This window comes from Paramacrobiotus metropolitanus, unplaced genomic scaffold, assembly GCF_019649055.1.
Source record: "Paramacrobiotus metropolitanus isolate TYO unplaced genomic scaffold, Prichtersi_v1.0 Parri_scaffold0000162, whole genome shotgun sequence".
Lineage (NCBI taxonomy): Eukaryota > Metazoa > Tardigrada > Eutardigrada > Parachela > Macrobiotidae > Paramacrobiotus > Paramacrobiotus metropolitanus.
The window spans coordinates 79,851-102,759 of NW_026570382.1; the positions used below are offsets into that span (position 1 = coordinate 79,851).

General features: G+C 42.4%; 3 protein-coding genes across 3 annotated transcripts; 2 read left to right on the forward strand and 1 right to left on the reverse strand.

Annotated features, from left to right (window-relative positions):
- Positions 1–531: 531 nt before the first annotated feature.
- On the forward strand, positions 532–1,433 carry LOC129600039 (serine/arginine repetitive matrix protein 5-like; the record flags this gene model as incomplete). Its single annotated transcript, XM_055498427.1, has 1 exon — positions 532–1,433. A coding segment is annotated over one exon (654 nt), but the record flags the coding sequence as incomplete, so codon positions are not given.
- Positions 1,434–2,905: 1,472 nt separating this feature from the next.
- On the forward strand, positions 2,906–3,985 carry LOC129600051 (uncharacterized). The gene is made up of 2 exons (XM_055498443.1): positions 2,906–3,023; positions 3,506–3,985. The coding sequence occupies exons 1-2, from the start codon at positions 2,990–2,992 to the stop codon at positions 3,763–3,765; spliced, it is 294 nt and encodes a 97-aa protein (XP_055354418.1). The 5' UTR covers positions 2,906–2,989; the 3' UTR covers positions 3,766–3,985.
- Positions 3,986–9,083: 5,098 nt separating this feature from the next.
- LOC129600067 (trace amine-associated receptor 8b-like) lies at positions 9,084–11,651 on the reverse strand. Its single transcript, XM_055498458.1, has 3 exons — positions 10,960–11,651; positions 10,701–10,810; positions 9,084–9,198 (listed from the first exon to the last, which is right to left on the reverse strand). Exons 1-3 carry the CDS (start codon positions 11,629–11,631, stop codon positions 9,084–9,086), a joined length of 897 nt encoding a protein of 298 aa, XP_055354433.1. The 5' UTR covers positions 11,632–11,651.
- Between the last annotated feature and the right edge of the window lie 11,258 nt (positions 11,652–22,909).

Consider the following 22,909-nt stretch of genomic DNA (forward strand, 5'->3'; position numbering starts at 1 on the left):
ATAGCAGTTAGAACTATAAGGGGAATTTACCTGCTGAGGCCAGCACTCCCTGTACTTGCTGCCGTCACCCGCCTGGAGTGTGACGTTACGGCAATACATACGGTTAAATCAGGCGCGGTACATAAGCACCATGTTTAGCCACAACGTAAAACTCCAGCCGGGTGACGGCAGCAAGTACAGGGAGTGCTGGCCTCAGCAGGTAAATTCCCCTTATATGTACAGGACACAGGTACATATTGTACCTTACTTACTTTCTTCGTCTGGATTTTACCATAATATGTAATAAACAGAACACTGGTCACATAAGGAAAAAACAGTTAGAAAACTTACTGTAGGAGAGAAGTTAAACCAACAGCTATTCATGGGATATGCTCGCATGTAGGCATTGTTCTGATTTGTTTGCATGTATTGTTTCGTCCTGCACTTCCGTGTGTGCTCCTTAGAGTCCGTGCCCAGGAAGACTTAGTGTGTTGCGGCTGTGTGCAGCAAAACGTTTATATCTTAAGCCGGCCTTTTTCTTTTCAGCCCTGATGGTTGTCGGCATCTGCCGCGCCTATCCACAACCCCCTCAGAACCAACAACAACAAGGTCAAGGTCAGCAGCCGCAAGGTCAACAACCGCAAGGTCAGCAACAACAACAGGGCGGTCAGCAAGGAGGAAGCCAGCAACAGCAAGGAGGCCAGGGACCCCCGCAAGGCCAACAAGGAAACCAAGGACCTCAGCAACAACAAGGAGGCCAGGGACCCCAACAAGGCCAAAACCAGGGAACCCAGCAACAGCAAAACCAGGGACCCCAACAAGGCCAAAACCAAGGACCCCAACAAGGTCAAAACCAGGGACCCCAACAAGGTCAAAGCCAGGGACCCCAACAAGGTCAAAACCAGGGACCCCAACAAGGTCAAAACCAGGGACCCCAACAAGGTCAAAACCAGGGACCCCAACAAGGTCAAAACCAGGGACCCCAACAAGGTCAAAACCAGGGACCTCAGCAAGGCCAAAACCAGGGACCTCAGCAAGGCCAAAACCAGGGACCCCAACAAGGCCAAAACCAGGGACCTCAGCAACAACAACAAGGTTCTCAACAAGGTGGTAGCCAAGGACCATCCCAAGGTGGCAATCAGGGAAATAGCCCAGTCATATCCCAACCTTCCGCGAGCGCTTCCCAAGATGCCAGCCTGGCTCTGAAGGGAACCAATACCAATGCCAATTAAATTAATTTTGTGACATCGCACTCATAGAGAAAAGTTTATTAACAATGTAATACTTGAAGTTTATACGATGTACGACATGGATCAGCCATTGCAAATTAAGTTTTGCAAACAAGGTTTCTGATGTTCAGAATGGTTGCACCGTCAAACTGAAATCTCTGCGCTTAATTTATCTACCAGCAACGGTACATACATTTGTAGCAAACGCAAACCAATAAAGTGTGCATTTTATTCTGTTTTCGCCCATGAAAAGCAAAAGCATAGCCATTAGTTACCGGCACATTATAAATGGTTTAAAACATAAGGATGGTAAGAACACAAGGGCTCGCACAAATCAAACAGTGTAAAGTAGTGCGTTCATGTACGTACATTATTCCAGTTTCACATGTCCTGGCTGGATTCCAATGCTACTTCGTTGGCGCATATTAACGCCAGGCGTCCCTGTCTTCCCTTTTCCCTGGCATCTCTCCAGAGTTTGTAAGTTACAGCTCACGTTTGCAAGACGGTTCTGTGACTATGACACCAGAAAAAGTTTAAGCCCTTTACTGATGTCGCAGAACATGCCTTGGTTTATAGTACATACCTGCTATAACTATCGCCTTCGCACATTCAGAAGCGAAATGATACTTACCTACAGCACATAACACAATATATAATATGCGTATAATAATAATTTCAAGTTGTCACTAATGCTTTAAAAACAAATTGCACAAACTGCATATAAACGGTACATATCTGCACAAGTAAAAATGTTTTTTTTATTTATCAGCCACGTAAAAACACGCAAGTACTGAACATCCGGTACTGAGGTACTGTAACCATAAAAACACAAATTAAATGAATGAGCTGTACATGTGTAGAACCCATTTTTATTTTTATAGGTACATATTTCATACGCAATTTTATGGCTGCTCTGTGATGTTATCTAAGGGTGTCTGTAAAACAGCAACAGGCTGCAGCTATTCACATTATTTTATGCCCACTTTCAGAACGATGCCGACGGCTTGGAAAAATGTTTGTCGTCTAACATGTACTTAAATTTAAAGCAGTACGTTATATTATTGCGTAATAGCTGTACAAGGTATTCTGAACTCAAATTAGCCGGACTTTGCTTTTCGTTTTTCGTAAATGAATTTAACGTGAAACTACGGGCGTGCCATGTATTGCAGAGCTACCTATTACAAAGGTGAAAAGAAAAGTAATATTGGTAAGCAGTAAGCAGCTAATACACAAACGGTTCGCCGTATTATTCTTTCATGCATGCCTAATGTGTTGGAGATTCCTGTGGATGCCACTTGAAACTTGGGAATTGTTCTTATGTAAGCGATTTTTAACAGACGTGGAATTCGGTTTTAGCAGGCCATTGCATAGTATAATATCAAGGTGCCAAAACGCTTTAACTTCTTTCTACCGGGATATTACTATGTACAGTATCTGTACAACCGCTATAATATTAATAACCGCTCGTATCATACGCTTCAGACTGCGCCCGAATGGTACGATGTGCTAATATTATTCAGTACGTAACTGCAGCCGACACAATGCAACATGTGCAATCGCAATAAAAATAATATGTGTGACTACAGAGCAGGAAATGTATATTCTAAGAAATATTGCCGAAAAATGTGCTTATCCTAACTGCTCTCCTGCATATTTGCATTTTGCCAGCATGCAGTATTAATTCCATAGTTTCAAGCCGGCATATATAAATTCCAGCGGGCACTTCCCAGTTCTTGTCGGTGGATTTGTTATAATTCCAACTCGGTTTCTGTTTTTGTACCATGGAGACCCGATTCGTTATTCTCTGTCTGGCTGGTAAGTGGTTCTTTCACATATGAACCTCCTTATATATGTACAATACTAGCGTTGGGTCCTAGTAAGGTATAATTGCGTTTTTTAATCATGAAGAATATCTCACAAACACCGATTCACCATATGAGCTCATAGAAGGGGGAAAAGCAAATCACCAACACAGCTTCCCTGTGCTGCGATGTCTGTCAGCTGGAGTCTAACGTTATGGCTGTGCATATAATTATGATAAGGCTAAATCCGGCGCGGTACATTAGCGCCATGTACACGTTGCGACCCGCAATGTCATACTCCAGCCGGCTGACGGCAGCAGTTACAGGAAAGTCGTGTTAGTGATTTGGTTTTCCCCCAGCTATGCACTATGTATTATGGGCATTACTGTAGTCCGTAGTGATTAAACAGGTACCAGCAACATGTGCTGGGCTTTTTGCCGAGCCGCCTGAAAGCGCATTAACTGATGGTTTAGTTTCATGTATCGAATGTTTCAGCTATGGTAGCCGTGGCGCTGTGCCAACAAGGCCCTGACGGTCGTCCGGATAAACCGCCTCCTCCTCCCGGGCATGGTCCGCCTCCTGGACAGTTCGGAGGCGGTGGTGGTGGAAGCTTTGATCCGTATGGTGGTGGTGGTGGTGGTGGTGGCATGCCGCCAGGAGGCACCAACGCCGGTAGCGGAACGGCAGTGGATAGTTCGGGATCGTCTGCTAGTGCCGCAAGTGACACTAAGTTAGCCCTGAAATCCAATTTATAACAGTTGACCCACTGATTGTTAAGCGGCGTTGACTGGCCAGCTGAACCGTCATAAATTCAGCCATTCCATCTTCTTTGCAAAAATCGTTTATAAGAACATGATAATTATATCCTTGAAACGAAGGAATGTTTGGTTATGTTCGTTTTAAAAAATGCCGCAGCCTGTTAATCTGCCGGCTTACTTCAGCAGCAAGTGTTTGAAATAAAGGCAACTGCTATACCGTTTGTTTCAGTTTTAGTTCCTCAAACTTGTCCAGCACAGAATGATACGTATAACGGTATAAGTACAAATGTACAATACAGTAGGAGTATATCAGCGCACTATCCAGAAAGTCTACCATTCTGCCGTCAAAATTAAGACGGACCAATAAAACTGCTTGAAAACAACCAAAGTAATCCCGATCGATACATTTAGGGTATTTATATTATTGACATTTATTGTATGTAGTACGGTATATGACACTTTACAATTAAATGTGATAAAATATAATGCCTTTCGAGTAAATCTAAATGAATAGCGTTACTAGCGTCGGAAATAAGTCGGACGTTGCTAACCACGACTCTGAATTCTAACTCACTCGAGCCAAAATCGTACTATATTTCTGTTGTAAGTTATTCTGTTTTCCGGATTTCACTGCTAAAGTGTAAAGCCGCTTTCATAGTTGATGTTCGGATCTGTCTTGAACAAAAATTGCGAAAAGACAGCTTGAACTATGAACGACTTGTTTGCGAACAGAAAACTGTTCGCAAGGTCAAACTGTGAAAGCTTCCCGATCAGTGACAAAAAGACAAGAAAAGACATGTAAAAAGACGGTTCGGGTTGGGCAGTCCCCCCGCTACAAAAAAGACAGTTCGGAAGCTTGTAGCCAATAGTTTTCATCTGACCGCTATGACGCACAAGCGGATGCGGTGTACTGTACACGGATACATAAAATATATACAAATATGTTATTTTAAACTGCGCAAAGTGAATCATTTTCTAATCACGCTCGCTGCTGTATATTCTGATTTTATTTTTATTGAAAACTTTGAATAAATTGAACTGATTGATTCCCCCACATTAAGTTCATATGCCACCCAAAAAGTTAACTTCTACACGTAGTAAGAAATCTACGCAAGTGTCACAAGTGCATGGTTAGCCCATCACCAGTGGTGAACACAACTTCCGCCCAGAGACCGAATTCGCCATAACGACGGCGACTGAGATTTACCGGTAGAATGTACCACTCCCGCTGGGTCACAATATTTGGTTTGTTAACACCAGTCGAGCTAAAGCGAGAAATGCAAGCAAAGCCGGCAGCTTTTTCTTCTCGATATCCTTTTTTGGCAGCATTTTTGAAAGTGTTGGAAACTCAAAAATTTTAATTAGAATAAAAACTGGAAACTGGCGGTTATGTGCATGCCTGACAATTTACGTATGCACAACTGTACTTAGTTGTCGTAAAAAATGAAGGAGGAGCGACATTTGCCGAACCATTTCTGGTATGACTATGAACGATTACGTTCATGAGCATAATCGAAAAAGACAAAAAATTATGTTCGGTTCGCCCAACTGTCTTGAACACTTTTATTTCAAAATTGTCTTTTAATGTTCGGTCTTTTCATTTTTGTTCTGTCTTTTGCCCGAACATCAACAGACTATGGCAGCGGCTTAAGGAAAACTTACTCAGCTTGTTTTGTGGTGAATTTGGCCAGCGAGGGAAACAACCAAAGATCGTTTCAAAGGCGACAGGCTGGAAAGCGGGCCCGCCCGCCAGGGCAGTCTGTTTGACTTTTGGTACTCACCGCTTCCGCTACAACGCCAGAATGCTCCGTTGTATATAACCGGTCTACATCTCTGCATCCTATCAGCCACAGTAACGTCCCTACTCATGCTTACCGTTTTTGTGTCTAGCTGCTGCTAGCGTTGTGAGGCTGCTGTACTTGGCGTTGTACCAGAATAAACTATAAACAGTTAATTATGGTGTCCTCTATTGGCAGTTCTAAAGGATTACTCTTGTGTGGACTATTGTGGATCGATGTTGAGAGGGCATCTTTTTGCGCATTCATGCAGCAGAAGCGCATGTTAATTGTTATGCGAAATACCTCATGATTTTTATAGAATCACACATGGCGTTATTGCACAACATTTTCTGTTAACATTGGTTTTAAGGACCGGATGACGTCCCGCCGATGGCTCTGGGGTGCCTTGTACTCTGCCCGGAGGTTGAATTAGCCAGGTTCGAAGTGTTGCCAATCTTCACGGGGGATGCGTTAAGCAGCGACCATAATCTTTTTCGATATTCTTGTGACATAATGAGGAAAATGAACTGCAAAATAAAAAAACCCACATTGAAATAGATCTTCTATATGTAAATTCTCACACCATTTTGAGCCCGCAGTACGTGAGTGCGCGCCATGCACCGGCCACAAGAAACGTACCGGAGATCCTGCAAAACCCGCAATATAGATCGTCCGCATCCACAAACCCAAGGGTGGATTTTTAGCGTACAGATACGGAAAGTTCGAAACGATCAGTGTGTGCGGCAAATAGCAGACCAAGTACCATAGCACCGATACAAACAACATTCGGGCTTTGTTCATGCGGTTGACCTTTTGTTTCCGTGCAGCGGCATTCCTGGGTAGAATGGTTTTTGTGTCGACTACGCGTTGAGACGACTGGGTCCACCATGATCCGATCATAATGCTGAGATATGCCGTCATCGTGCCGGCTAAGGGAATAATGGTACAAATATAATTAACCGCTTGCAGTGCCCAATCCGCACCGTTTGATTTCTGGACACTACAACTATTCCACGGTTTCGTATTCGCCGTGGATTTCCCGCCAATTTGCAGTATAATCAGTAGGTTAATAATAAATGGAATTATCCAACTGGTGAGCAGAATTATTGTCGTGTGGCGGCGCGAGGCGAAGGTCTGATAAAAATGCGGCAGAAAAATCCCCACAACGCGATTAACGGCCAAGAAGAACGTGGACCACTGCTCCACGCCGATCATCAGCATGTAGAAAAACTGGAAAAAGTCACACGACATGTAAACGAACCGGAATGTCGGCAGATAGAACATAAAACACAGTCCTGGGAACATAACGCCGCAGATAGCTAATTCCGTGGCCAGAAGATGGATAATCTGTATGGTCGACGAGGAAAGCCGCTGTTGACCTTTGGTGATAACATAAATGAGCGCAAATAACAGGATGACCGCCGGTGTAAAAAAGACGAAATTCACGGCAAACCATGCTGCCAGTACAGGCTCGTATTGTTGGCGTAACGAGACATTAGAAATCGGGGATGAATTGTTCATTTTGACGTTTGCGTTTTAATGATGACTGCAGCTTTGGATGTGATTTGTTTTTGCTTGGCTTCTTGTGCACTGTTTATATTGCAGATATTTTTCGATGAGGATAAAGCGTGGTGATCCATTAGCTAATTGTCTGTGCATCTCGTGCGTATCTCACCGCGTCTACAAAGCCCCTGCCAGCTTTCTGGTTATCGAGATGCATGCGTTTTCTCGGTACAGCAATTATACTGTCTCGTTATTTTGGACTCCTGTGATGTATCGCACTCAGAACTATGGCACCATCCCTATGTGGAGGTGTATTTCCGGTATGTCAGTGGCATATTATCCCACGGCGTAGCACAGTGTATCCACAGCATGATGCGCAGCTAATTGAAAATGAGAGTGTATTGGATGTTTGTATTTACAAGTGGACTCTATGAGACAATACGTATCGCATGGGGTTGGAACGGAGAAATTTGTTTCGACTCGTGTAACAGGTTTGTGCAAGCAATGCGTTCCACGAATTTTAATCAGGATGAAAGCCACTATTATACTGGCGCACCTTGCACTTGTCCGTTGTTACTGTTATTGCAAAAACGGCCGCCCACACTTTACACGGTGAACACGCCTGTGACCAGTTTTATGCATGTGACCAATCTTGTGATCCACAAAGCTTAACAAATGCGAAGTGTTTATGATACAACAACCGTATGAAAATCAATGATACGGATAAGAAAATACGCTTTCCTTAAAACAGCAGTAATGTTGTCGACAACATCCATTACCTCCAACTTTAGAATACCCTTTTCGGTCCAAGAAAGGTATCCGTTTATACAAAGTTAGATCACTAAAACGCGGCGCACTAGACGACATAACCATGCGTTATTGATTTTCAGCTGATGCATTGAAATTCACAAACAACAACAAAAAGGTTTCTATCAAAATTATTAGGAAGAATTCCCGGTGCTTCGTTTGTGAGAGGTCTGTTCGGGCTTAGCATTCAGATGCCGCCGGTGGCGATCTTTCTTTACGGCAGATGCTAACTGAAACTGCAAGAAGCAACCACACGTACACTCCTTAATTCGGTACTCTTGCGACACTGTATGAAATATAAACTGCAAAAGAAATAGAAAATATCGGACTAAAAGTTGTTTGGGTATTCGTGGGAATGTGTCACGATAACTGCGCATGCAGAAAACCACCATATAGCAAAGATTTTATAATGGGATAAGCGCTTACGAGGGCAACTTATAATGGCAACCACATTACTTGTACAATATAATGTTGTTCCACGAATACGATTTTACTCTATCATGCAATTTTAATGCTCTGTTTCTGTGTACTATGGAACAAATTTGCTTAAAATCGCATTTTTTTGACTTTGAATTTATAGTTGTGTGATTTAGTAAAAGCACACATATAAACATTTACGTACAGAGTTATGTAAAAAATGTTAGCATACCGGTGATCCCATTGAGCCCACTGTGTGCACGAACAACATCCGTACTTTGTTCACGCGATTAATCTTGCGTTTTGTAGCAGCAATGCTTCCGAATGATACCGGTTATGCATGCAATTTATTTTAATGTCGAGAGAAAATTGTAAAATACGACCCGACCATAATGCTCACCCTCAGCTAAGCTATCGTTGTCCCGGCCAGCGGAATAATCGGAGAAATATAGTTTACGGTTTGATGCTGCACTGGCACCAACTGCCACCGTTGGATGGCTGGACAGTGCAACCGTTCCATGGTTGCGTAATTGGCACGGATTAACTTATCTCCAATATGCAGAAGAAGTAAGAAGGGAGAATATAAACGGTGTCACCCAAGTGATGACAAGGACAGTAGTACGGATAGTGTTTCGACGGGAAGCAAATCTCTGGTAGAAATGCGGCGGAAGATCCCCGCGAAACGGCTTATGGCGAGGAATAAGTTGGACCACTGTTCCACACCGACTACCAGCAAGTAGAATAACTGGAAGAAATCGCAGGACATATAGAGGAAACGGAAAATTGGTACGTAGATTATGCAGCAAATGCTCAGTACATTACGCCGCAGAGGGTGTATTGGATGCCCAGCAAATGGAGGATCTGGGTGGTGGATAACGACAGGCGCGGTTTATCAGTACCATTGGCTATCACGCAGATTAGAGTCCTGCGTGAGAGTCAAATGTTTGGCTCACGCTCGCTCGTTGTAATTCTAACTGTTGTAAAATTTTTCTCAGCTCGCTCGTGCTGCCTCGTCTGCTCGCTCGCTCGGCTCGCGTCCAGATTTTCTAATGCTCAGATCGCTCGGCTCGTTAGACCATCTTAGTTTTTATGCTCAGATCGCTCGCGAGCAAAATTATGTGCGGATCGAATATAAAAACGCACGTTGGTTTTTTTTACGGCAGCACCGCTGCAGGAATTTTATCAAGTTTACGGATCTGCGTCGCAGATACTGCTGCTTTATCAGTGAGTGAGCAGAGAAGCGGCTCACGTAAAGCGACAAAGTCTTTCAAAGGATTTCAACGTATTGCGCCGTGGTGCTGTGGTACTGCCTACGCGGATTTAACGACGTTGCCGGGGTTCGATTCCCCCATCGGCGCCTTTTTCAGCCGTTTCTCGGTTTCCCTCGGATTGCGCCCTGCTTAGAAGTGTTACAGCACCCGGTGTGCAGACTGCAGAGGGCAATATTAACCGCGAACCGCACCGGCAACGGACCGTAAATTGGTCTTATGCTAGACGTTGCAGTAGTATTGTTGAACTGTTCTTTTTCTGATTATTATCACTCTGATACAACAAGTATCAATAACAGTTAAGAGTTCTTCAGTTTACAATAAGGAAGAAGTGATTTCGCTAGTTGATGCAGCGGCGAGCGGTTTCATGTATGCCATAATTTCTGTTGAAGATAGTAGTGCCTGCACGTTCTGATATCAAGTAGAATAGAGGAGTTATGAAACCAGTTTTAGTTTCTTCTGATAAAACATTTATGGATTACCGCTGATATTATTTCCACCGCTGTTGTGGAGTACAGAAACTTTTCGCGCTACAGCTCATGGTCAAGTACTGCTGAGCAATCGTCTACAACGAACTGCATATTACTATTAATAGGCAGCCGTCATTAACTACAGTTTTTTTTTCAGGAAAAAGTTGGATATCCGCGTGTGCTAGGATTATATACATAATTGTACAAGTTGTGGATCCGCAGGAAGACTCCTGCAAACATGTCTCGACGTAAGAGAAAACTGAAACAACTGCCAGCAAATTCAGCAATGTAGCCAAGTAATCCTTGCGGTTGTTGCCGTTACCCGACTGCTATGGCGATTTCTGTAATTACCATGGTCTGCCGCAATCCTCGTAATATGCAGCTTTTCGGTACCAAGGTATACACCCGGGTGAGCAAAAACTATTTTGAATGTGAATTTTCCTAATCGTCAGCTGCAGGATTTCAAACACATCTTGCGAATTTATCTGCGGTGCTGCCATTAGTACTGCATTTGTCAATGTTTTTACCTTTGAGAATCACAATTTGTACCTTCAGTGCCCAGACTAAACCCTTATTGCTTTCGACCGGCCAGTTCATGGTCTAGGTGAACTGTTTAAGTTGAAAGAACACTTCTTTTAAAGTATCAAGAAAAGTTTCCAGTGTTATTTCTGGGAAAATGCTGGGCAGACCTATCGTTCGAATGTCCCCAGTTATGGGCGTTGTTGCTCCTTGCCGAAAATTGTAGGATGAGCAGGACCAGTCTCCGGCGGTACTCCTGCGACATTATAAGGAATATGAACTGCAAAAATAAGACCTTTTTATTCTAATCGTTCTGGTTTTTCGGGGGTCTGAATGAAAAATTTATTTTATGAAATTAAAGGTAGGTTTTATGCGCATTAAAAAAATCACTGAATTTCGCTTCGCAACAGGGCTTTTGAAGAAACATACCGGTGATCCAGCGAAGCCCATCAAGTATATCGTTCTCATCCACAATCCCAGCGGCGGATTGTTAAAATACAGAGTCGAGAAGGTCGTGACAATAATAGTATGTGGCAAGTAGCAGACCAGATACCATAATACCGACACAAACAACATTCGCGCTTTTTTCACACGTTTGACCTTTTGCTTCATGGCATTAATTCTGTCAGGCAGCGCGGCATGTACATCAACTCGATGCGCATGCCTGCAAAAGATTCCGAAATACGACCCCAACAGGATGGCCAGATACACGGTCATGGTGCCGGCCAGCGGAATAATCGTGCAAACATAATTCACAGCATGTAAGGCCCAGTTGACACCATTCAGCGGCTGAACAATACAGCCGTTCCACGGTTGTGTAACACCCGCGGATTTGCCTCCAATTTGCAATAGTATTAGAAGAGTAATTATCAACGGCACAATCCAGCTGATGACAATAACCGCAATGGTGTTTTGGCAGGAAGCAAAGGTCTGGTATAAATGCGGCAAGAAGATCCCGATGAAACGGTTAACGGCCAGGAAACATTTCGACCACTGCTCCACCCCGACGATCAGCATGTAGAAGAACTGAAAGAAATCGCAGGACATATAGACGAACGTGAAGGTGGGTACGTAGAAGATGCAGCATAATCCTGGATACATTATACCACAGAAGGCTAATTCGGTTCCAAGCAGATGGATGATCTGGATGGTGGATGACGACAGAAGGTGTGTACCATTGGCTATTACGTAGATGAGCACAAACAGCGTGACGGTGGCCAGCGCACAGATAGCAATGTTAATAGCAAACCAAGCTGTTAAGACTGACTCGTAAAGTTCTCTCGAGTTAATGCTAAACACCGCGGTAGTATTATTCATTTTTACAATCAACAGCAATCATACAGGTGATATAAGTCGTAAGCAGTAATCAAACGAGAAGGGTTGTTGTTTCGTTTTTGCTTGCATACTGCTACGATTTTATGGTAAGAAACCCAGCATTCTAGTGTAAACCAGCAGGAGACAAATAAGCCAATTTCGGTTTCCGTTGCAGGTACGCAAAATCCTGGGCCGTGTTTGTCGCATTTCCGGCATAATTTAAGAGAACTCAATTAATTATTCAAGCTATAGTGTTAGTTGTCAGCGCCATACTTACCTGGAGAAATGTGCCATACTATTGCAAATCCGGGAAATTCTGGACGCACGTGCATACTATGATTATACGCATGCGTAACTAAATTACCTGTTCTGCTACTCTACAGGAATGCTCCGTTTGGCTTGCTAAGCAAACACACCATTGCCATCAGCTGAGGATCTGTTCACTTATTAAAAGCCGTGAAAAGCCTTAAATTATGGTCATTATGGCTTCCGGTGGTGGTGTAGGTCAAGATGCGGGATAAAGAGCTACTTAGTGATAGTATCCCTTTTAAACATTCTCTTGGTCTGCTGAAAAAGTCGTGGCAGGAATCGAAAGTTCGTCCTCCCTCATTTTCCAACTTTAAACACAGAGTGTACGTCATTGAGGTAACTGCAGTAACTGACGCAGCTGCATCGGTCACTTTCTTAACCGCTATGTAAATGTATGTTAAAATTACAATAATTCCATGGGTTTATGCAACGTTTACACAATTGCAGGATTTATCAGATGAGTATATTTACTTGCTAACAAATACGCACATCGCAGCCTCGCTGCAGTTTACTGCACCACACGCGCGCTATCACTGAGACACAGTGCAACATACATAATAAAGGGACGCCCAGTAATAAGAGCACCTCCCCCTTTAGGTTCGAAAAGTTAGAGCGCCCTTCGAAATTGACACACAGGGAGACGTTAATAAATGTCAAACGCAGTAAACTATGGGTATCAGATTAGGGTATGTTTCCTTTATCTGGGTTCCCAAGCAAGATGGGCAACCCTCTATGCGCGCGGTTACGTTATTACTCAACCTTTCGCAGCTGTTGTGGCTGCCTGAAAATTTTGATTTTTTCAAAGTAATTATTTTGACAGTACTTCTTTAGTATTTAGTTTGTATCAAAATGTTCAAGAGGCTGCATCAACGACGGATTCAAAATCTTTCTAAAATTTATGTTTGTAACTTTTTCAAAATTAATGTAATGTCTTTGTTTCTAACTTTGTAATCCTGTTGAAATATATAGAAAGCGGTTCTGCTAGAATTCCGATAAATTTAATTTGACGAGCATTTTTAACTAGCCGGGAGCCCAGATACGGGTTTGTACTGCATAGGGACTAGGGAGCCCATATAAGGCATTGGTCGAAGTATGGTATTTAGTATTTACAATACATAAAATATGGCGGTAATTGCTAGCAAGCAGCTGTATGCATACAAACCGGTCCACATGATTAAAAAGATTAAATACAGCGAAATATGCAAATTCCCATGATATGCCTTCTCCATTGCGTTGACCTGTGAGCCGCCCGTGAAACAAATTCGATAATTACGGTACGCATTAACGTCAACTATGTACAAGTGACGAGCACAACCACGGTAAGGCCCAATGTAACAGCGGTTGGCATTTCTAAAGTTCAAATAGAATCTTAAGAGACAATAGATCAATTTTATTTTCCCCCCATTATAGTGATCGGAAAGCTTTTCATAACTTATCGATACAAATACGAAGCAATAATCTTACTATTTAATAGAAGTAGCCTCTCATTGAGTTAGCAGCTATAGACCGCGGAAATAGGCGGCCGATTTACAGAGAACATATTATCTATCATCTTTAAACTTAGTCGAAGCTGGGCCGAACCCAGGATGAATACCACTTCTCACGCTGGATCCCGATACTAACCGAGTCAAATTCCCTTCATGATCAGGTACTTACCATTAGTTATCTATTTAACCTTTGTATACTATGCCCTGACAATGGTTAAACGTTTAAGCGTTTCGCAGTCAACAACACTGGACAACAACATTGGACGATATCTTTTAATTTATTCTGTAAATTCAGCGAGGTAGTTACTAATGTTAACAGCCAAACTGAAACGTTTGGCGTTTTCGGTCCAGCTTTAAGCGAATTGTTGCACTTTATGGGCCGAAAAATTCGTGACCTGACTGGAGAAGCGCGTTCTACTGCTTTTCTTAAACAACGTTTCAGTTTGGCTGTTATTAAGGGAAACGCTACGGCTGTGTTAAGTACGCTACCATTTAACCCACGGGTGGATGGAGATTTTGGTTGTTTTTTCAATGTTTAAAATTTTAACAGTAACGTAGTGTGCCTGCGCTTGCACTTCTTGTTACTTTGACGGCTATTGCCTATTAAAGTAATATACTAAAAAAAATGTTAACTAGGCTCACCAATGTCAAGGATCGCGCAGGTAACAATATAACCGCCAACGCTGGCACGGGCATTCATCGCAGTAAAAGAAAAAAAGTATTGATAAGACGGTGGCAGACACAGTACAGATATGAAAAATTAAACCAGTCTATTAGCTGGACTTGGAAATTATGATATGAAGTTGATGTGACAAGTCGCCGGTCATCCTTCGCGAAGGACTGACGCTGTTCCCATTAACCCTTCCTTTTAAAAAAGCCAAGCATTTTTGAATATCTTTTTTCAGTGCAGTTCTATATTCCGTGCCAACAATGAAGAGTATTACCTGCAAAAAATTACCAAATAAAAACAGAGATCAGACCAACTGATATCACTTATGGTAATCTAACCGGGTTCGCAGCGTAGGCTACTAACTGCACGGTCCTCCCGTACATCGACGACCGGATATCCTTGGACCAAAGCGTGCTATAATAAGTGGACATTAACACGGGAGCAGGTAAGGTCATGCAATTCAGGATGGAAGAGAAGAACAGTGCTTTGACAGTAGCCAGCCGTCGCTTCTGAGTTCGCCGCTCCAGCTCACTCATCAGTACATTGGTATTCCAACCTAACCGTTGACATCCCAGCAAGGCAAACAGACTTCCATATGTCACACCCACAATTGCAACAGGGATGTAATTTCCGAACACTACCATCAAGTCACTAATGATTCCCTGCCCGAAAATCCTTGCACAATTTCCAATCGACGGGTGCTTGCCATACACTAAGCCGGGGACGACGTTGGCCGCTGGAAGCATTATTACGATGGACACGATCCAGGCAAAGAGGAGCGCAGCAAACGATACCCGACGGGAAGAGAATGCGGCATAACGGTGAGGCAGAATGATGGCGATAAAGCGGTTGAGTGCGAGTGCCGCCCACGTCCAGTTGCTAATACCGATGTTGACCAGGATGAAGAAATAGACCGGTGAACAGTTATACGTGAAAGTAAAGCGCATCTGCGTTAAGTACACCGGCAGTGTGATGGTCGGGGTGCTAACAACGCAGAATATAAAGTCTGTAGCAACAGAATGCAGAATCAGTACGCCTGAGCCGCTTTTCCATTTCTTCAAGCGGTACATTATTACTAAGAACACAATCATCAAAACAGCAGCTAAACTGGCTATGCCAAATTGTACTCCAATCCAGATATGCATTTCCACTGCGGAAAGCGTTTGACGCAATGGCAATGACCCATTTGACACGTTCGACGGGTTTAAAGTTTTGTTGTTCATTTTATCCGCAGAAACTAAGCTGAGATTTAGAGTTTAGACGCATAGACTGAGCATGTGTACTGCAAAGTGCAATGAGCGTGCCGGCATTTTTGATTGTTATCATACTGTGCTCATCCTGGGAAGCCGCTCTTGAACCCACCGGAAATTATTTGGGTTGTTTGTCCATTCTCTGATGTACGCATATAGACTTTTCGCATCCGCTTTCGTGCAAAAGCTGACGAGCATGACCTTTCCTGGTAACCCCATGAATTCTTCAACAAAGAGGCTTGGCTGAAAACGGGTTATATGTATCATCGAACATCATTACCTTGTTACGTTCGCTGCGGTTTTCATTGTGATTGCTAAATTCACGCTCTAGTTATTATCCGTCAGATTTCCTTATTTTCATTCGTTCTTGCGCATGGCCGAACCCGTGCTGCTGCCTGGTGCGTTCAGACCCAGAGAGGGCCTACACCTTTCGTCGGAATGGACTGCGGAATAGAATGCAAATATTCGAAATAAAATTTTCGGAACAGGAATCGCAATACGTAATTTTCATCGGAACGTAAGCTAATAAGTATTAAAGCCAAACAGATCGGAATCTGATAAACAAAGCCGAACAGAATAATTTTTTATCGGAACGGACAAAAATTAGTTTTAATGTTTTACCGGATGTAGATGCTGAAATTATGTAACTACTTGTAAATTAAGATAATATCAATAAACGTACAAAGCTCAGTACGGTGAATTTTTTTCCATATTAAGATAGCACGATTAATCTTCTCTGCAGGAGCGGCATTCACCGCATTCCGAAATACAGCCAGCCGGCATCAAATACAGCTGAGAGACTTTGTTTTCGCTTTGCGATAACCTTTATTATTCCACGCAAAGTTGAGATTTTCATTCCCTATCACAAGAAATCTTTAGATTCGTTTCACAGCGTCCATCCATAACGCTCGCAAATAAGTTTGCGGAATTTCCGAGTGGATATCGCTGTATATGTTTTCCTAATTTCCATAACTATTTTTAAATTGCCGAGGTTCCCGTGCGCTAAATTAACAATTGTAAGCATACTAAGTACATAATAACCTCTCGATCACCTTATACTGAACTTTCTCGTGCCGAAATGTACAGAGTACTGACGTCGATGTCATTTGAGCTGATGTAAGCTATGAAGTACACGTTTATATCTCTGCTTTGTTTTGGGCGTTCCTTTCCTGGCTCATTTCTATTTCTATTTAATTCAGTCAGTGCGCTTTATATCTTTAAAACAAATTATATAATAATATTATATTATTATTTAATAATTAATCGCAACGGATGCCAGGACTATCAGTACCAGCTACATACCTTGGCATTGGTCAGCGGATTACTTTCGAAAAGCGTTCCCCATTTCCGCCTACCAAAAAAAGGTTTCACTATCGATAAACCAATGGTCGAAATTCATTTTGAAAACATTTAGTAATTTCGTGGACCAGATATTAGAATTTTGTTTTATTAGAATCGGTCGGATACGAACGTGCCGACATGAGAGGTTGTGTCATAATTATGTATTGCACGCTTTGTGCTTGATACTGCACGAAGAAGATTATATTATCGCTGATAAAAATATGAACATAACATTAATGTACACTGTGCAGTATGTTTTTGTCTTGTATTTATGTATCAGGTAATATTTTAGTTTTTTTTCCAGGAAATTTCAAAACAACTAACAGCACCATTAAATCGGCCGTGGTCCCGAACTGGCTCATATTACGAAAAGTCAGACATCTTTCTCTGTTGGCTGGTATACGGCCAGTGCAGCGCACTATGGTGCATAAGTTATGATTCATAGAGATAAGGACGGGTATGTTAGAAAACGGAGCTGTGCAGCGCGGTATCTTGAATACGTGCGGTATAGTTGTTTTGACCATTCGGAGCACAGATAAGCTCCGGATCGTGATGACACACGTTACCCGTCGTTATCTACTGCGCATTATGCACAAAAAACCAACTGGCGTTGGAAAGATACGGGAATGTCTGAGTCTTCGTATTTTATTTTTGTTTTCGAAAACGTTTGATCGAAACCGTGCCGGCATCATGCCGAAATTGATCCATCCCTTTTTCAGCTGACATTGAAACTTCGATAATTTTCCTTGGTTGGCGAGATCTGAAAACTAGTGCAGCTCTTGTACTTAATAATATCATGGTTATTCTTAGGCTTCTTAATTCTCGGCACATACCGAAGCGAAAATTTTCTCGACTGTACGTAAACTCAATTTAAGGTGATTAACAAAAATACGTATTAGCAGCAGCTTGGAGATTGCGTTGCTGTTTATAAATCCTGTTTGCCCTAACAGCAAGACGCAACCATTTACATGATATTAATAACATGGCCTGCCTATCTGCGGGCTGCTTACATACAGACTGTACGTATAACGATAAGTAGCACGTATAAGTAGCAACTTAAAACGAAAACCAAGCAAGCAGCATGCTGCTGTAAGGTATGGTAATCACTTCCTTTCGTTAAAATGTCCATTTTCTACAGCAGATGTTCTTTCGGTAATGACTTTCGCCACAGCTGCATTAACGAACATTCACAAACCAATATTCATTACCAATACTCTAAGCCAGTAACAAATTTCACAAAATCTTGCGAAATGCGATAATAAAAAAACGCAGGTTTTAAGAGATAGAAAATTCAAAGGACTGGTAAAAATTTACGACAGATCGATCCGCAGGTGTCGTCAATCCAAATTTTGCAGCATTTTTCATCGGGCTGGCAGTTCCTCTGGGTGGTGCAGGTGGCCATCATTTGTCCGTCGAGAATCCGGAAGTTCTTCCCGCATACCAGGTCGCCTTCGGGTAACGCCGGTCGCTGAATGAGTTTTGGGCACAATGGAAGTACTGGCTCACTGGTAGCCGCGCAAAGAGACATCGCAACGAAGACAGCTATCATCCAAATGCCGAGTCGATGAGTCATTTTAGGAAGACAGAATTATCAGCAGTTTATTATCGGTTGAGATTCAAGTTAGACCAAAAATGTGTGCATAGTATAGACAGGATTATGTCGCCTGCTTTCCGTAAACTGAGATTTATAGCGGTGTTTCTTAAATTATCTAGAGTAGTGAACGTTTCTTCAACCTTTTAAGCAGGTTGCGAAAATCTTTTTCCGGATTCTGCGTATGTGATTAATACCAGCCATGATTCTCTGCTTATTGTCCTAGCATGTGACTGTACGTACTGTACAGTTGTACAGAATACGCGGATACAGCAGAGCGAAACTGTTTTAACTGTGATCAGCAAAATAACAATTATTCCAGAACACTTGATCGGTTCAGTTATTGGTTGACTCGGAGAAAGTTTATGTAACGCATCACGAGCAACCTTTCTCAAATTCTCCATAGTGATCACGATAATAACCGGATCTAGCACGATCTGCAGATTGTAAACACCGAGCAATACTCGTCTAAGCAGGGCGCAATCCGAGGGAAACAGAGAAACGGCTGAAAAAGGCACCGATGGGAGAATCGAACCCCTGCTACGTCGTTAGATGCGCGTAGGCAGTACCACTGCACCACGGCGCAATACGTTGAAATCCTTTGAAAGATTTTGTCGCTGTACGTGAGCCGCTTCTCGCTTCACACTCGTTTAGCGTAGGGAATCTCCGCATTGTTGATTTCCACAAAGTAGTGGATGGTATCCATGAGATTATGCGGTGCCCAGCAGACGATCAGGGAAACAATTAAAGAGCACAGCACTGTCGCACCCTTGCTGCGCGTTTGCTTCCGCTGTATCGCATAGCGAGAAATAATTGCGGGTAGAGCAGTCGCCATAAACACCGTCGGCAGATCGAAATTCACAATCATAACAATTCTGGCCCATAATGTAAACCGATAGCTCTTTAATAGTTCTGGATCTGTGTAGAAACGCTGGTAATGCATGATGATACCGGGCAGAGTACAAGTATTGACATACACCACAATTCCAAGTATTAATGCCATTGACATCTTCCTGGAGTAATTGTGTCGGTAAGAAATCGGGAAAAATATGGCTCAGATGCGATTAAAGGTTAATAGCGCGTGCAGGCTCATAATTATTCCCTCTACCGTCCAATTCGTGTACATGTAAAGGATGTGCGGCATCCGGTCGCCACATGCACCTGACCACCAGTAACAGTAAATAGCGGCAAATCGCAGTGAGCAGTATCTGTATACGGTATTAACAGAAACCAATGCCAGGAGAACCGTTGAAAAGGAGGTTAAGGGTTCCTTGAACACGCATAATATCGTTGATGGGAGAAGGTTCGTAAAGAAGCCGATGCCAGAGACCACAGCGACGAAATGATCTGTCCAATCGGAAGTAAAAGTAAAGGTGGTGCTAACTGTTGAATTGTGGGAATCGAGCCCGTAAAATAAATGTACCTTTGGTGCTGGTCATTTTCTCATGCGCTACAAAGTAACGGTTTTAGTAGGTACATGAAACGGTGTCCCTGGCAAAAAATCGTCATTTGCTCCCGCTCCATATTTCGGGAAAACTGGCAGAATTAGTGCATATAGCTTTCTGCAAATTTCGTCAAATATTTACTGCTGGTTAAGCAATTCCCACTGCAAGAAGGCATTTAAAAGAGACAAGTTTAATTATTTATAGTACGTAGTTGGTATGTTTAATATGAGCTAGCTGGTATGTGTATGCGCAGTTATTATGATAACATTGAATCCCTTGTATTTTTCCCTTGAATACACAGGGCCAGGGATAAAACGTAAACTGTTTGACTGTTTTCACTGCAATGCGCACCGTCGATATACCGTTGTGTTCAAAATACAGTGTATTTCATTCAAACAGATTGAAAATCCAAGGGTTTAAGTTGCCGTAAATCTTAAACTTAACTCGGAAACTTAAAGTACCGTCTAGCGCTTGCACAATTAAATACTGCAGGTAAAACGGCGATTGTTTTAATATTACTGTAGGTTATCGAATCGATGCGCTGAGGTATACGTCACTAGTCGCGTGTATTTATTCAAACCATCACTTAAACACGTGTTAGAGAAATGATCGTCACTGGTCAGAATAATTGCGCCATGCGTAAAGGTTAATCAAATGCAACGCAAAATTCTTCCACAATATCTGTGCATTCTCACGAGCAAAGAAGTCTTTAAAGCAGCACCATTAGACGGCCTTCCGGCACACTTTCCCGCAGATGTCTGCGTTCTTGTACACTTTACAGCATTTCTCCCCTCTTTTGCAGTTTGAATCGCTTGTGCAGGTGCTTTTCTTCTGACCATCGACAATCACAAATCCCCTGCCGCAGATAACCGGTCCCGGTCCACTACGATCCAGAAACTTTGGCAAATCAATCAGTCCCGGGCATTTACCGGCGTCCACCGTAGCGGCCACAACCAGTAGAAGCAGCAGACAGCCTGTGCAGATAGTCTTATGATCATGCATTTTTACAGAACAACGATTCCGAAAGTCAGGCAGAAATAATTCGGAGTTCATACAAATAATCGACTACAGACTCGGTCTTTACTGAAACAAACAGGTGAAAACAGTCAGTAACAACGTTGTTCGCTTGCAAGTTGCAATATAGAGAATATATCACTGGCAGGCAACCTCTGTTTTTGTTTTTGATAATCCATTTACGAGCTTCTCTCTGTTATTGGTAACTCACTGAGCACAATATGGAATTTCCGTGTTTTTACACGTTTATATAGTTTGTTTGCTAACCGGGTTTCTGTATTTAACCGTATGTTTACTATTGTCGTGTGATAATTGCTTTATTACTTGAAATAATTTGTAAACATGTTGTTCCCAATGTTTCTTGTTAAAAGGTTTTTTACCAATACTTTGCGCAACTCAGAAAAACGCCACAAGGTGCACTAATAAACTTGCAGTAATTTCACGCATATACAGATAGGTATAGCGGCTACAGTAAGTATCTAAACACTGCAGTTGCAATCATTACAAGATAAAGCACTGAAAACGAGATTTTCTGACATTAAATGCAGCTTCAGTCTGCTCACATATCAGTAATCGTGCTAGCATAACAGTGCAGTTTTATGCACTTACCATTCGAAACCGTTACCTTCGAAATTTCAGCAAACTGCCAGCAGGGAATAGCGTACGGGAGTTCTTGTCGGGTATTAGCGTCTGTTTTCTGAAAGCGCCAGCTGGTTTCAAAGCGACGCCCGCCGGGATTTAACCACAGTGCGGCTTCCGTGCTGGGGACGATAAAAGGAGCGGATAAATTAGAAGAAATTTTGCTGTTGTAATTCTGTTTTTGTTGCCAATCCATGTATTCTAACTGACTTGTGCTAATAAACCACAGTCCGGCAGATGTTGCCTTTGAAACCACGTGCCAGCAGCTAACTACATGGGCCATATCAATGTGTTACTTGTAGCCCGCAATTCAAGGACAAAACGGAAACTGTCCAGCTGACTTCTAAATGTTGTTGTCGTCATTAATAAATTATTTAACTGTACTTAAGTCCGAATCTGTCCGACTGTCCGGGATATAAAAAACAGTGGACAAACGATGTTAGTATATGCAAACGTTCCAACCGAGCAATGGTTATAGACAAAACGTCCTAACCGAGCAATGGTATCATGAAAATGAAACAGGCATTAAGATACTCCCCCAAGATCATATTTTTGGTGAGAAGTTCGCTTCAACCGATATAACGCTGCAAGCCCTATACAACTGTAATACATTATCACAGCTGTCATTGTAAAGGACATGTTTTTTTGTGACAAATTGTGACACTGTCAACAGTTAAGAATATCTAGATTGTGCGAGAACAAAAGTTTTTCATGAAGAAATAATTTGGTGGCACTACACAGTCTTCATATTATCATAACATTTATGCACTTAACTGAATTACTTGCGTCACAAATCTTGACAAGGTTGTTCAACAAGTCATCTAATTATCGTTTTTTTATAAATTACTGAAAATAACTTCGATAGCATCCTGTATGCCGAAAGGTAGCTACAAGAACCGGAAGCAATGTTGCGCAGGATTATTTTAAGTGTCCGCACTCCCGGCCTGACGGAGGTCGGTTTTACGATAAACGAATAAATTCTGGTTGCATATCTTAAATCATTATAAATAAAGGTGGTTTTGGCAGCAGAGTACAGATACAAGTGGTCTTTTCGGAATTTTGCTAATGAGAGTATGACATGCGGCTAGACACTAGATCAGAATCCCACCGTTTTTCTCAGATTATAGCCGTAATGAACACAAAGTTATTGCTTGTACAGAGTATACCAGCGACCACACACCCGCCAGTATAAGAGACACATGCACTATTAATATTTGGAAGGATCGTATTCGTTTACACGTTGCATATCCACATGACGAGAAAAAGCTAACACAGTGTGTTAGCTGCATCGTAAAATCACATACAAAATAATTTCGAAG